The 14973-nt window shown below is 52.9% G+C and overlaps 1 protein-coding gene across 15 annotated transcripts in view; it reads right to left on the reverse strand.

The window, feature by feature from the left end:
• Positions 1-14973, reverse strand: part of SZT2 (SZT2 subunit of KICSTOR complex) — a 62995-nt gene that overhangs the window by 9759 nt on the left and 38263 nt on the right. For 7 of the 15 annotated variants that reach the window (XR_010117677.1, XM_063627579.1, XM_063627574.1 and 4 more), the window contains 32 exons: positions 14723-14893; positions 14451-14545; positions 14081-14204; positions 13815-13979; positions 13526-13730; positions 13142-13257; positions 12774-13020; positions 11427-11568; positions 11169-11261; positions 10940-11030; positions 10558-10851; positions 10256-10397; positions 9971-10078; positions 9820-9883; positions 9445-9630; positions 8921-9088; positions 8756-8843; positions 8559-8630; positions 8168-8369; positions 6853-6970; positions 6013-6142; positions 4030-4182; positions 3827-3947; positions 3653-3758; positions 3451-3562; positions 2548-2666; positions 2272-2436; positions 1916-2000; positions 1589-1753; positions 1310-1477; positions 805-938; positions 14-180 (listed from right to left, as the gene is read on the reverse strand). Coding sequence is in view for 14 of the 15 variants with exons in the window: in XM_063627579.1 (XP_063483649.1) it covers positions 14-180; positions 805-938; positions 1310-1477; positions 1589-1753; positions 1916-2000; positions 2272-2436; positions 2548-2666; positions 3451-3562; positions 3653-3758; positions 3827-3947; positions 4030-4182; positions 6013-6142; positions 6853-6970; positions 8168-8369; positions 8559-8630; positions 8756-8843; positions 8921-9088; positions 9445-9630; positions 9820-9883; positions 9971-10078; positions 10256-10397; positions 10558-10851; positions 10940-11030; positions 11169-11261; positions 11427-11568; positions 12774-13020; positions 13142-13257; positions 13526-13730; positions 13815-13979; positions 14081-14204; positions 14451-14545; positions 14723-14893 (4516 nt within the window). In the remaining variant the exon portion in view is untranslated. The remainder of the gene's footprint in view (positions 1-13; positions 181-804; positions 939-1309; positions 1478-1588; positions 1754-1915; positions 2001-2271; positions 2437-2547; positions 2667-3450; positions 3563-3652; positions 3759-3826; positions 3948-4029; positions 4183-6012; positions 6143-6852; positions 6971-8167; positions 8370-8558; positions 8631-8755; positions 8844-8920; positions 9089-9444; positions 9631-9819; positions 9884-9970; positions 10079-10255; positions 10398-10557; positions 10852-10939; positions 11031-11168; positions 11262-11426; positions 11569-12773; positions 13021-13141; positions 13258-13525; positions 13731-13814; positions 13980-14080; positions 14205-14450; positions 14546-14722; positions 14894-14973) is intronic. The other 8 variants (XM_063627578.1, XM_063627575.1, XM_063627576.1 and 5 more) reach the window with 6 other exon arrangements.

Raw genomic sequence — 14973 nt, forward strand, 5'->3', positions numbered from 1 at the left:
ACCACACACATACCTTTGTCTCTGGGCTCCAGAATCGGAGCCTGGTGCCCGCTCAGCTCCACCAGGAGTCCGAACACTCTCGGTTTTGTGACGCCTCCGGCCCCGAGTGTCTTCTGGCCGATCCAGGACAATGTCGTCAGTTGTTTTGGGGGAACCCAAATCCCCACATTCTGTTTTACTCTGGGGGCAATGCAGTGAATGAGGAAGGGCTACTAGGAAGAGGAAAGGTTTGGGATGGAGGCACTATGGAACAGCAGTGAGCTAGGAGGATTCAGAGGTCTGGGTTCAGACCATGGTTTCCCCAGGGGCTGGCTAAGGAGCCTTGGGCAGGTTACTCAACTTTCCTGAGCCTCACCTTCGTCACTGTAAAAGCTCTACTTATCTTGCAAGCTGTTGTGAGGATCCGACAAATGGAAGTGAAGGCACATAGTAAGTTAAGGCTCCCTCTACATCAGTGAGAATTGCCACATTCTACAAACTCCAGTCCAAAAGACAGAGCAGTTTTTGTTTTGTTTTTTTTGAGACAGAGTGTTTGTGTGTTGCCCAGGCTGGAGTGCATTAACAGGCATGATCACAATGTACTACAGCCTTGAACTCTTGGCCTGAAGCAAAATCCTCCCATTTCATCCTCCTGAGGAGCTGGGACTAAAGGTACATGCCATGGTGTCTGGCAGGACAGAGCAGTTTTATGTGAAAGGACACTGTGGCAAGGCCTATGGGGGACGGGGAGGCAGGAGGGAGTGAAGGAGGAGCTAGGAGGCAGGCAGAAAGGCAGATGCCCACTTCACCACTTCCTCCCATTACCAGCATATCCCAGAAGCTACGCCGGCCCGCTTTGCTGGGTGGAGTCACAGGCTCCCCAGGGACAGGGGCAGGGGGAAAGGTGCTAGCTCGGCCTGCAGAGCTCTTAGTTTCCAATGATCCGTTCCTGAGACTTCCTGTGGACATCAGACATTACAGACACCCATCACTGATTATCAATCCCCATTCTAGAAAACTGAACCTCAAGAGTGGTATGACAGTGACTTGCCACCTACTCTGTCAGTGAATGACAGTATATACAACTGATAGTGTGCTGCCGCATGTGTTTGTATGAAGTGAGCCTCTGATGCAATAGCCCTCTCTAAGTGGGTGAGCAGCTGCATCCGTTCACTGCTGCCAGTGTAGCACCTGGATGACGCACAGACAAGCTCACGGACAACTGTGAATAAGTGGTTCTGATGTAGTAGTTCTCTGTCATGCTTCCCCTCACCTGCCACACTGTCCTGCTTGCATCTGTGACATTCTCTGGGCTTCCTGACTTGCATACCTGTGGGCGTGTCCTCTGTACACAGTGAAGCTGGCAGCAGCTGAAGCTCGATGATGGCATCGGCCAGGGCCTGGCGAGCTGCTCCTCGGAGTTTCTCCTCCAGCTGCACAATACTGATGTTCCCCTTTTCCCACACATCCAGTCGAAGCCGTGGGGCCCCATTCTGAGCTGGAAGGAGAACGGGGACACTTGAGGGTGTCCCTAGATCCCACTGTACTCACCACCCTTACCTCCCACAGCAATAACTGAACACCTCATCCTCTGACCAAGCTGTCCCACCTGAAGCACTGTCCAGAACAACCGGGCAGCGGATGACCTGGGTCAGTTGCTCAAATTCCTCCTCTCGCAGTGGGTCTGGCGGCCCCGGAGAGGAGGGGGGCCACAACGCCAGTGACAAGGGGGCCCCTCCTTCATCCACAAAGGCTAGAGTGATGCAGGCAACCCCTGGGTAGAAATCCATAGGAAGGCTCAGCTCTGAGACTTGCAGACCACCCCTCCCAAGACCCTCCACTCAGCTGCAAGCCTGGGAAAGGTCCTCTCAGCAATAGGATGACAAAAGGCTTTCCCTCACCTGGTGGTGCCACAGGCCCGTGCCCTACGCCGTACCTTTGCCCCCAGTGCCCTGTCCACCAGGCTTGTTATACAAGTAGATGTCCAAGTCAGGGAGGCCACCCTGTGGTGGGAGTGGATGCTGGGGAAAGAACAGCCACAGAGCACTAAGACCAAGCAAATGGACAAAACCCTCAGGGATGGGTGCCCACAGTGGGGAATGTGGTGCAGGTAGACATGGGAGCACGAGAAGACACAGGCGGGTAATAATGGTCCCCGGGGGGGCATGGGTGTACCCAGGTCCATGGGCAAAAGTACATATAGGGGTATCAGTAGGAAAAGAGTAAGTAAGGGTGTGCGTGGGGCAGGCGGCAGGGGTGCACGAGTGTGGAAAGAGATGAGTGCAATCTCACTTGGAAGTGGTTCCGGCTGTTGCTATCTGTGTACTTGGGAGAGTGCAGGAAGATGAGCAAGTTCTGCCGTAGGTACCATGCCAGGGCTGGAAGCCAGGGCCTGCAGGAGGTGGGTAGGGCCAGATGCAGCACCTCTGAGGGGAGACTTCCAGGGGGCTGGATGAACTGCAGAGTGGGAAGAAGAGGGCAGAGCTGAATGCAGAAGTTCCAGCCTAGACTGTCCCGGCACCTGTGGCTGAGTCTGGGAAGGATGCTGCTGCCTGGAGGGGGGCTGACCTCCACATCAGCTGGTGTCAGCTTGCAGTTCCGAACAAGCATAACTGTGATGACGTCCAGCGTGGCCTCATCCAGGCGCCGACACAGAACTCGCACGAGCTCATCCGTGATCTCAGGACCTTGACACAGCCATGGTGGGAAGGTGGGGACACTGGTAGAGGATCCAGCTACCCCCATAGCAGCCCTAATATGCAAACACTGTATACTAGAGGCAGTGTTAGGAGTGCTGGCTCTGGAGGTAGCCAGCACTAGGTTCCAATTCTGCCAAACTACTCGCTATGTGACTGTGGACACTTGAGTTTTACTCTCAAAACCTCTGTGCCTTCATCCATAAAATGAGAATTATAATAGCATCGCCCTCATAGGTTTGTTGCAAGAATTACACTAGAGGTTATTTAATAGTCTCAGCCCAAGACCAGCACATGTTAATTGAGCTATAAATATTAGTTGGAAAATCCAGTTGCCTACTGGACACCTTGGACAAAATATATCCCAAATAACCATCCTCTTCACCCCGAACCCAGTCTGGTATCAAGCCGGTGGCACTACCAGTTCTCCAGCCACCCCAGCTCCGCTTCCCCAAGCTGTGCCTCAATCAACTGCAGTCCTAACCCTGAACATGGCAGAAGCCAGTCCCTTCCCATGCAGCTCCCGCTTGAGGAAAGCCCCGAGCACAGCAGGAACTAGAGGAGGGGCCCAGGACAGAGTAATAGGAGGTTCTAAGAGAAGTCCCAGAGGGTCTGGAGCCTCCAGCTAATATTTATGGCTCACTTAACATGTGCCAGGTCTTGGGCTGAGACTGTTACATAACTTCTAGTGTAATGCTTGCAAGGTTCTAAGAGAAGTCCCAGAGGGTTCTGGAGCCTGATGTGGCCACTCCCCTGCCCCCTCCTCAGACCTTACCTGCCTGCCCAACACCATGGACCAGCAGCTGGATATGTCTGTCCACTTGGCCCACAGGACGAGCAGCATCTGAACTGCGGCTGGAGGCCATGTCTAAGGGAGAACGAGGACCCTACAAGGAAAACTGTGGTCAGGGCCCCGGCTCCAGAGAGCAAAGGGCAAGGGGCACACAGGGGCATCAGGGAGTGGGAGTGATACATGCCGAGACTTCCTCAGAGTAGATGGGCTCTTGGCTTCGGGACAGAGCGAGGGAAGGGGGCAGCGCATCCCCTTTCCATGGCCGGTCACTGCAGGATGTCTCTAGGAGCCTGGGAAAGAGCAGCATGTCTTTGGACATGCCTCCTCCCATGCCATCCTTAATTCATGCCCTACTCACCTTCCAAGGGCCACATACCGAAGATAGTACACAGCTTTCGTTGCTCGCTCCTGGTAAACAAACATGTTTTTCCGGTTCACCACAGAGAAGGCATTGAGCACAGAGCGCAGGGCCTGGATGGCTGGGGGAATAATATGGGCTCAGGAAACTGCCTTTTCCAGATTCTTCCCATGCTCACCTGCCCTCTCATGCCAATCACATACCCCGAGAGACCCCCATGCTGGGCCCCATTTTGAGGCGTGAATGGACTCGGATCACAGTTCCCCACACAACGTCACAGGAGAAATGGCCAGGGACAAACTGCATTGTGGCTGCCAGGTACCCTCGGGGTGCACAGCTCTCATCAGCAGCATAATCTGGGTGAGGGGGAACAGGGATTAGAAATGGGACACACTGCCCTCTGCCCTCCACAGACTTCTCACCTGTGAACTGGCCTACTTGTCCTCACTCCTCCAGACTCCTCCCTGACTATTGCAGAGAAATGATGAACATTCTGGGTAACACGACAGGGCCAGGCAGACGCATGCCCTTAGGAACACAGGTCATAGCACAAAGGCTTCTGGAACTATCTCAAGGAGACTTAGAGAAGGAGCTAATGAGAGGTATCAAGGCAGGCAAAGCATGAGGAAATCCTCAAGATCATGCCAAGAGATTCTGACCCTGTCACAATATATGTCAGTAGCACTCTATGTCCTCCAGGGAGTTGCAACAGTAACCTCATTAAAACCAAAAGGGTATGGCTGCTTATGCACACCAGCTGCAGAGGAGGGATAAACTGTGTCCTGGGCTTTGGAAGACAGAAACGCCAATAAACCCAAAGGGTAGTGTGGCAGTACACAGGAACCCATGGCTACAGTACAATGCCTCCTTCGACCCTTTTCAGGTTTCCAGGGAGCCTTCCGGTGAATCAAAGTGGCAGTTTTGTTTCTCAGAGAAGCTGCTGTCAAGTGTGAACAGCACACAGGCTACCCAGGAGGCTGCAGTTTCTGTGTAGAGGCAGAGGCTCTGGAATGGAATACTGGTTGCTAAGGGTTTCAGGGAAAAATTCTGGAGAGACTAAAATGAGGAAGGGCTGCGTCTGGGTTCTGACTGGTCTTACATCTCAGGACGCCGGAAGTCATTTGAAGTAAAAGTGTTCACCTGTCCTAGCTCATCTTCAATTTGCAGAAGATGCCTTTGAAACCATGGGAGTCCACTAATTATGGGGACTCTGCTTCGATAATGGAGGAGATCCCAGGATGTGCTGAGAGATGCATTCTCCTGGAGATGTCAGAAACATTTGTCTACGACTTGCTGAGAATGTTAAAAATAAGGAGTGGTCTGATTTTACTTTCAAACCAGAGGAGAACTGCAAAGGAATGTTATGGTTCAGCTTTTCCTCTATCCGTTTGGGTGAGAGGTCATTAGGAGTAAGAGAAGGGAGAAGTGTTGAGTCTTCAGTTACCATCTCGAGTGGATTATCATGTTCCCTTACCATGACTAGAAATCCCAAAGCAGTCCTGTGGCTGCCTGTCTGGAGGAACAGCCAATCAGAAGGCAATTCTACTGGCCTTCAGGCTCCTCTCCTCTGGATTTCTCTTACTTGGGAACTGGCCTGCTTGTCCTCACTCCCCCAGACTCCTCATTCCTGTCTATTTCCCTGCCAGGGAAAGATGGTCATTCTGGGTAACAAGACAGGGCCAGGCAGAGGCAGGCTCTTGGGAAGACAGATCATGGCCTGGTGCCCCTTCAGTGATCTCTCCTCTTCTGTATTCTTCAACCTCTCCCCCCGCCTGGCTCTTTCCCTATAGAATATAAACATGCTCAAGTCTCTATTTTAAAGCTCCTTCCTTGCCCCCATCTTCCTTTAGTTACTGCCATATCTATTTCCTCTGTCTCTTCACTGCCAAGCTACTTGTAAGAGTAGTTATTCTCTGCCCCACTTATCACCCTCTTTCACTTTTCATTTCATCTGCTTTCTATTCCCATCTCTCTACTGAAATTACTTCCATGAAAATCACTGATGAACTCGCAGCAGCAGCCAAGTCCAGTGATCCTTTCCTGTCCTATCCTCCTTGCTCTCTCTCTAGTACTTGGCACTGATGACCAGGTCATGAGGATTCTGCCCTCAGCTTTCACCGGAGTATTTGGTAAAAGAAAGGGCGGCAGCACTGCTTTGTGAGGGAGGCTGCTGGGTGGGATCTCACCATCACTGGGCAGTGGTGCCCGCTGACGGGAGTGGAAGGGAGTCTCACTGCGCCACAGATCTTCTTCACTCTCAGCCACCAGAAGAGAGTTACACACGTGGCTGTCATGAAGGTCTTGAAGAAGCAGTCGCTAGGAGAAGGAGCACGAGGTCAGGGAACTGAAATATCTCCTCCTAAGTGAGTGGTGGTGGTCAGGGGTGATCAAACGCCAGAGAGAACGACCACTATCACTGGGGATTGGAGGTCAACAAGAGTATCAGTCATCACAGAGAGGTCAAAGCTCAGGCCTCTGAGAGTGATTGTCAGGAACACTTGCCCCTTTGGTGCCAGAATCTGTTCACCATCTGTTGAGTCTCAGCTTAAAAATCACTTCCTCTAAGAAGCTTTCCCTGATACTTCAGATGGTCGGATCCCTGTTACATGCTTTCATAGCAGCTACTACTGTTCCTTTTAGGATTCTTCACAATTGTAATTGAAATAAGTTGTGTAATTCAGTTGTTCAACTGTCCCCCATTCTACACAAGCTCCACAGAGTTACAGCGTACCTCTGTCTGGGTCACTAGTATATCACTAATGCTAGCATAGTGCAATGAGAGGGAGTATCTCATGGTTACTGGGAAGGTATGAGAGAGTAACCCAGTGTTACTGGGGGTGGGTTGTGGAGCACTCCCAAGGCTCTAGGGAGCTGGGGGAGAAACAGCATCCTACTAACTGGGGGAGTCAAAGACTTTCCATAATTATTGATTCTGAAATGGACCAATAGCCTCTGAAAATCAAGTTCTTAGAAATTTGGTTCTCATCTGCTCTGTGTCTCCGGGCCTGGAGAGTCCTGCCCCTTACCTGGTTGACCTCCCTGCAGATCTCCCCAACTCGCCTCACCAGGAGCTGCTGCAGGTGGCGACACTCAGTGCCCGGCCCCCCATCCTCCCGAATCAGGCTCCTGGGAAGGAAGGATAATCTGACCAGAACTACAGTGGCGAGGAGTTATATGTAATGGCATGATATGTATATGATATGACATAACTGCAGTTATACGTATCAAAAAGGGGAGAGAAAGTCATGGAGGTGGGGCCAAGAGAAACCAAGAAAAGAGAGCAGGCTTAGACAGAGGTAAACCTGGTGGGAAATGGAAGAGACAGAATTCTCAAGAGCAGTTCTGGATGCCGAGGCTCCACGGTTGCTTCACCAGCTCCCATATGGGCACCACACTGAGGCTCCTTTATGCTGTGCACCTCTTCTTTCTTCTCAAGTCTTCTTCAGAATGGTGGTCTTCCTTTCTTCTCAGCCCCACCTTACCCTGCACATGCCACCCACCCGAGATGAGAGCAGTAGTGAACCGATGCCTACGCAGGAATCCTGGCTCTATCACTTACTATGGCCTTGGGCAAGTATTTAACTGACCTGTGCTTCAGTTTCTTCACCCATATGATAAGTATATTAATACGCCCTAGGGTTATGTAGATAAATGAGTGGATTCACGTAAGCGCCAGAACAGTGCCTACCACATAGTATGCACTTGATAAATATTAGCTATTATGCCTTATTATTATTATTATTATTATTTTTTGAGACAGTGTCTCGCTCTGTTGCCCCAGCTGGAGTGCAGTGGCACAATCTCATTCACTGCAACCTCCACCTCCCAGCTTCAAGATTCTTCTGCCTCAGCCTCCCAATTAGCTGGGACTACAGGCGCCTGCCACCACACTGAACTAATTTTTGTATTTTTAATGGAGACGGGGTTTCACCATGTTGGCCAGGCTGGTCTCGAACTCCTGACCTCAAGTGATCTGCCTGCCTTGGTCTCCCAAAGTGCTGGGATTACGGGCATGAGCTACCATGCCCAGCCTTATTATGCTTTATTTTTATACATGAGCTTCTAAAGCTGCTCTGATCCTTAGATGTCATTAATGCTCAGCTAGAAGCCAAAATCCCCATCAGCTTTTCGACTCTCATCTATAAGACAGTTGAATGTGATGTGCTTAGCTGTAAGATGTGGGAAGTGATCGGGAGCCACCAACCTAAGAATACAAGTTGGATCTCTACCCAAGCTCTCAGTCCCAAGTCTTACTTCTAACAACACTGGAGAGAGGTACTGTGGGAGCAGAGAGAAGAGGTTAACGGGAGCATGAGGGTTCAGGCCCTGGCTTCTACTTACCGTGCATGTGCATACACTTCCACACGGTCCTGCAGGACCCGGACAATGAGCCAGAAGTCAGGCAGGCAGGGCCCAGGGAGGCCTGAGAGTGAAGGCTGTGGAGGTGCTGGCCCAGGTGGAGTCCGCAATGTGAAGGGGGCCTTCTCACCAAGGGTGTCATTGGGACCCTCACTGTCTGAGCCACTGCTGCCACCATCATAACCTGTGTCAGATGCACTGAAGGTCAATCCCACCCGAAGCTGGGCCTGACTCATCTGATCCTCCAGGTGCATCTGGCTTGATGCACTTCAGATTAGTCCCTTCTGATGCCTTCTGCCCAGACCGTTCCCGGTACAGCCCTAAGCCCACCTCCCATCAGCTTAGAGTCCTTCACCCCGTCCCCCCAGCTTACCTAGGTGGTCTGAGTCCACACTGCCCTGACTGGACATGAGACTTAGTCCCCGGCTGGGCCCAGGCTGACTCCCTGGATAGAGAAGGAAAATTCCTGGAGTCTCTCTCAATCCTGTCTAGGGCCTCCCTCCAAAAATGGAAGCATGGTCAGGGATCTGGTCCTGGCCTCCTGACTTTGCTGCCCAAGTCCTCTCTTACCTCCCTGTGGCACGCTGGGCAGGCTGATGAGGGGGACACCCTCAGAATCCTCTGGGGACCCAGGTGCTTGGGGGCTGGCTGTCAGGGTCTGAGGAATAGGAAGTCAGGACTGAGGTATAGGCCCTACACACCCACCACCCCCCTCCATTCCCAGGTGAGACTCACCTCCCCTTCGATGCCTTCAGCCCTGTCCTCATGACTGTGCCAAGCCCAGGCCGCTGAAGAAGGCTCCCCATGGGACCCACCTGGCTGTTGGCCAGCTGCCACAAAGAAGAAGCCACTGTCAGGGTCTTCAAGAAGAACATGGCCAGGGAGATGGAGGCGGCGGAACTCCTAGAGAGCAGGAGCCAAGATCACAGTTCAGGCAGGGCAGCCCTCCCTACACACGGTGAGCTACGCTTCCTCATGAGACGCTAACTACCTGGTAAAGCAGATGCTGGCACCCCCACTGCTGAGGTAAGAAAAGATTCAGTGACTTGCCTAAGGTTCAACAGGTTCAAGTGGGAGCTGGGTTTCCTTCCACTGAGTTGGGCTGCCAAGCACAGGGGTTAGGGCAGACGATGTGAGTAGGGAGACAGGAGGGATAACTCTATGAGCTCGAACTAACAGAGGGCCTTCCAGTCCTGTACCTGGGGCCCAGGGAAGGACGGGCCCTAAGGTGACCCTGCAGTGTTTGGAGGGCAACTTACCTCCTTGAATTGTGTGAGGGAACGCTCTGGCCCAAATACAAAACTCAGTGGCAGAGTTTGGCGAAGGCAGGTGGAGCGTCCAGGAGAGCTATGGATATGGGCAGCTGCACGGTGCAGGGCAGGGCTCTGTGGGATGCCCCCTCTTCGGAGTGCCCCTACCATCTCATCTTCCAACAACCAGCGGATCTACGGTTAGACAGCAAGTGACAAAGGGCAACTCCCTGGCTTCCTTGGGCATCCCCTTACTCCCGGACTAGAAGATACTTTACCTCACAGACTGAGAGGCCTCACTTCTATCCCAGAACAAAGGGGGTACCTTATCTCACTCATACGATGGAAAGGCAATCAGTTACAGTGTTGGGGGTGGGGGTTCACCTCATTCATGGTGGTCTCAATAGCCAGTCTGTGGGGCGTGGCCAAATTGGATAATCCTGGGTGCCTAATTGCAAGAAAGGTTAAGATATTGGTTTCCAGAAAATGAAATTGAAAAGCAGTAATGAACTCTGAGAGGGAGATAAGGAAGTACCTCTCTTCTTCTGGGGGTGGCAGTGGGGGCCCGAGGCCATCATCTGACCTTAAAGATGATGGCTGCCCTGGGGATCGTGGGAATGAAGCACTGCTTTCAGATGTTGACCTGAACAGGGTGGGAACAAAAGTCAAAGGTCAGGAGTTACTATCCTACCAGGGCCTCCTCCTTACTCCTTTCTTGGATTCCTCAAGGTCTCCTTAGTCCCCAAGTGCTCTAGATTCCCTTAGTGGTCCCCCTACCCTAACAAGGTCCCAAACCCCCCCACCAAACTTGCTGCCACACCGGTGGTGTTGAGCGTCCGAGGCCGTGGGGAGCTCCACTTCCAGGGGCAAAGTCAGCATGAAGACATCCAGAGTCACACTGAGGTCCCTCAAGGGAACTCGGCCTCCAACTGGGGGGCCCTCCAGACTGGAAAGCACCTGGCCTGGGAGAGGGGGAAAGTTAGCGGTTGCTGAGGGCTCTAAGACAAGCACAGACTCCAAGTTCTATGTGTTAAAAGACATAACCCCTAGGCTCCCCTCCACTCCCACTTAGGCAGGCTGTTCCAGGACCTTTGGCTTTCCCTTGGGCTGCCTCCAACTCACCCAGGCAGGTAGGCAGGCTGCACACAGGTACTGAGCTGTGTTGCCCACGTAGCCGCACGGAGCACGTGAGGTGCAGGAAGAGCGGTGGCAGGTCATGAAGGAAGCTCTCAGGTCCAGTGGGTGAGTCGCCCCCCAAGATACTGAAGGAGTCTTCATCAGGATTCACAGTGTCTACGTCTGACAGCGAGGCAGAGTCTAGCCCAGCAGGCCCCAGGTCTGATTCACGGCTCTCCCGGTATTCTACCTCTAGCTCTGGGTCACTCTCAGTGACCACACAGCAGGCAGATGTGTCTCCTAGTAGTGCATGTCACATGGTCAATGAGAGGCTGGCAGTGGAACCCTTGAATCTCGGCGTGAAGCAGCCTTCCCCACCTTGACTCACTTGCCCACACACCTTCTTCTCCCATAAGCTCAGCCTCTGAAAACTCCAGGTCACTGATTTTTCTGTCTACTGTGTCCCGAGGTCCCTCATCCTAGGCAAAAGAAAGAGATGGCTTTGATCTAAGGCAAGACAAGAGCCACATTCAGGCCTCAGGGAACCAAGAGTCAAGAGGGTCTGGGTGGGCCTCTGGGTTGAGGGCATGAGAGAGGTAAGGAAGAGAGCCACTCACTTCTCGCCTGCTGGATGGAGGGCAATAGAAGAAGTAGTGGGGATTGGAAGGCACTGTGCGGAAGTGGAGACGACTGATCTCTAGGAACTTCTCCTGTTGTGGGGTTTAGAAGGAGGTTAGAATGTCAGCCACCCCTCAACAGGACACTACTCTCTACCCTAGAGCAGGACACATGCATACCCCCAACCCAGGAGAGAATCCTGTCCCTCTGCACAGGCAGGACTCTACACCTCTTCTGCCCTCACCCAAGCTTCCCACCTGGATGACGTTATGAAGGGCACCATGGGCCTCTCCTCTGAGCTGGCAGACATCTGTCAGAGAGATCTCTGGCCCAGGGTCTGGAACGCCAGGGACACGGGTGCTCTGAAACTCAGGCTCGCTTAGGTCCTCGGTCTCTATGCTGAATGGTTGGGGTAAGGATGTTGAAGTGTTAAGAACCATCAAGTTCTGAAGTAGCCTGCCTCCCAACTGGGGAGCAGCACAGGAAGCCTTTTTGTCCATAGGAAGAGTACTTAGCGTAATGTCATGGGTGGTGAAAGAGGCAAAGAGAACCAACCTACACATTTTGGCTCTAACCTCCATATTTCTTTTTCTTTTTTCTTTCCTTTTTTTCGGGACAGAGTCTTACTCTGTTGCTGAGGTAGGAGTGCAGTGGCGCCATCACCACTTGCCCTCTGAGTAGCTGGGACCACAGGCATGTGCCACCATGCCCAGCTAATTTTTAAACTCTTTTGTAGAAACAAGGTCTCCCCTGGTTGCTCAGGCTGGTTTTGAACTCCTGGGCTCAGGTGATCCTCCTGCCTCAGCCTCCCAAAGTGTTGGCATTACAGGAGTGAGTGACTGCATCCAGCCTTAACCTTCATATTTCTTAACGGATGGGGATTTCTATGAAACAGAGTAGCAATAACTCCCAGTTTTCTGACTTGGATCACTAGATTGAGGGTGATATTTTTCACCATGAATGAAGAAAAATCAAGGGTTAGTGGGAAGAAAATGCATTCATTTGGGGGGCATGAAAAGTGAGTATCTAGAGCTCCAGAGAGAGAACCAGACTGGAGTTCCAACCTAGGAGTCATCAGCATATCCATCCTTCTGGTTCCTCTGTTTCCCCAACGCTAACACACTGCAGATGCTAGACCCATAGCTGTCTGCCTGCTTGCCTTTCTCCTTCTCTCCTCCCCTTCCTCCCTTCAACAGGGACCTGTTGAGCCCCTAAGGTGAGCTGGGGACTTAGCAGTGAGCAAAATACAGTTTTGGCCCCCATGAAATTCACAGATTGGTTGGGGAGATTCCTACTATTGTGTGGATGTCCTCAGAACAAGTCTCTACGTTCACGGTTAGCACCAGGGGACTCCCTATCCCTGACTTAGCTCATCACTCAACACCAAAGCAGGGGAGATGGGGAGAGCCTGGGAGGGAGACTGCTGCCTGTGCCAAATCGGGGTGGAAGGCTGCATGGGAGTCAGGGAGCCGGCGACAAAGCACTACTGCTTCTCAGGTGCTTAGATACTACCTTGCACAGTCATTCCCCTGGACTGGAAGGTCCTAGTTTATAGGGATTTGGTCTGTGTACCCTCTTATCCATCATTCAAGTATAATCCTAACCTGGATTCAGAAGCTAGGATAGCTCGTTCCCGAGGCTCAGCACCCTCCTCCATGCTGCTGCTGAAGGGCCCAGGGCTGAGAGGCCCAGGACTTGGGGGTACATGAGGCAAACCCCAAGTGTGGCCACACAATGCAAGGAGAAATGGGGTGATGTCTATTTCTTGTAGTAGCTCCTCACAGGCATCTACTGCTGTCAGCAAATCCTGGGAGGTCACACTCTGTGCTTGCTGCAAGCTGCGGAATAGCCCTGATGGAAGTGGAAGGGGCCATGAGGCTCAAGCTCTGGAATGGCCTCTCCAGTCCCCACCCTGTAATCCCTGTATCTCCCCCAGGGCCCCACTCCTCCCTCCCACGGCCCTCCTGCTCACCACGGACATAGCACCGCTGTGCATGCTCCTGCAGCAGGGCACAGTGGTTAGCTGCCTCCTTGTACCGGGGTTCCATCCAGGCTGAGGATGGGGAGGGGTGGTCGAGGAACTGAGTCCTAGGAAGGGGAGGGAAAATGGAACTTGACCAACTCCCTTAAGTGATACCTCAGACTCATTAGCCATCCACACTCCAATGGATCATCTACAGACACATATCAAGTGTATTCATGGCCTAGCAAGTTCAAGGGTTTGCTGAGGGAAATCAAGCAAGGAGCCAGCAGGATATGGCAGCAACTTACCTGCCCATGCCTGTTAGTGTGTACTTACTTCTTGGTTGGGAGCCATGGCCCGGCGAGGACACAGGTCAACAATGAAGGCACTCACCGGAAGACGAGGTCTCGGGGCGCCTGAGGGGGCTGCATGCCAACCATTTGTTCCCTCAGCGCTTCCAGTGAACAGTTGTAGATGTAGACAGGACACCGGGTCCGGGGCCCATCTGCACTCTCTGTCTGGGAAGCCTGACGCCCCGCGTAAGCCTGTAAGTCTCGACGGAAGGGTGGGCTTAGCTCTCCTTGATTCTGGGCATTGTCTGTGAAGAAAAGGTGTCACGTGGTCTTCCAGCCCTATCTGTTTCCCACTCCCACTCCTGCCCACCTTGAGTCGGCAGCCTTACCACTAGCCAGAGTCACACTGAGGACAGGGACTTGGGACTTTGTAGCTTTGACCCCAGTTCCTCCTAGATCTTTCAGACTGGGAGCCCCACTCCAATCCCCAAACTTAGGCTTTGTCTCCTCTTGAGGGTGTCCCTCCAGGCCACAGGCAGCCAGACGCTGGACATCTGAAGAGGATTAGACATAAATCAGAGCTGCCTGGTGGGCCAGTGAGGGAGCTCAGGGGTTTGTATCTGAGGAGGTTCGTGAGGAGGTCAGCAGCTGGCACCTGAGAAGGTAGCTGGGAGAAAAGTCAGAAACACATGCTGGGGGTTCACAAGCCTTGCATAGCAGCGCCACTGAGGGGGCTGGGCAGAGATGAGAGGCTTGAGAGTTTCAGGAAGACCTACACTCTGTAAGAGAAAAACAGAAATTAGAGCAATCTATAAGGGAATGTCCAACCCCTGTTCCCCTCCTCCACCCTAGAGCTGACTCATCTTAGGTATAGCTTGAAAGATCCAGGACAATGGAAAATGACGGCATTGTGTCATTGGCAGATGCCATTTAGTCTCAAGGGCGATAGAAGGTTGGGGCCTGAAGATGTGGTGCTGGAAGGAGGTCAGTGTGACAAGGGCTCAGGGAGAAGAATCGGTGCTGACCAGGGAAGTAAAAGTGGAGTCTCCTGTGGCCTGGGTGCTGCCGACTGCTTGCTCCTTCGGGATCCCATGAACCCCCAGCAGTGGCCCCTCGGCACCTACAATGGGGGTAGAGATGGGTGAAAGAGGGCAGGGCCAGCAGAGAGGCAGGACTCTGGGTTGAAGAAAGGGGGAGGAAGGGGAAAGCCAAAACTCATCAAGACAGAAACCACCCTGTGAGGGTGGGGGAAAAGGGCTGGGCCAGGTCTGGTGTCAGGAGGATGTGGGGAACTCACCTGGAACGTGGCAGGTCCGCCGCAGCACCTCACTCAAGAAGGCAGCCTGGTCAACGGGGGTCAGTGGGATCTCCCGGTCACTCAGCTCCTGCCCCAGGCAGCTGTGCAGCAGGCACAGCACCATGTCGTTGGCGGGACAGGACCCCTCGGCGAAAGGGACACCCTCTGGCTCTGCCCGACACACACTCTGCTCAGCACCAAGAGCCTCCTGCTGCCCGGTGCCCCCGGCTCAGCCCTGACCAGCAAGGCCC

Source organism: Symphalangus syndactylus, chromosome 12 (assembly GCF_028878055.3).
Source record: "Symphalangus syndactylus isolate Jambi chromosome 12, NHGRI_mSymSyn1-v2.1_pri, whole genome shotgun sequence".
Taxonomy (NCBI): Eukaryota; Metazoa; Chordata; class Mammalia; order Primates; family Hylobatidae; genus Symphalangus; species Symphalangus syndactylus.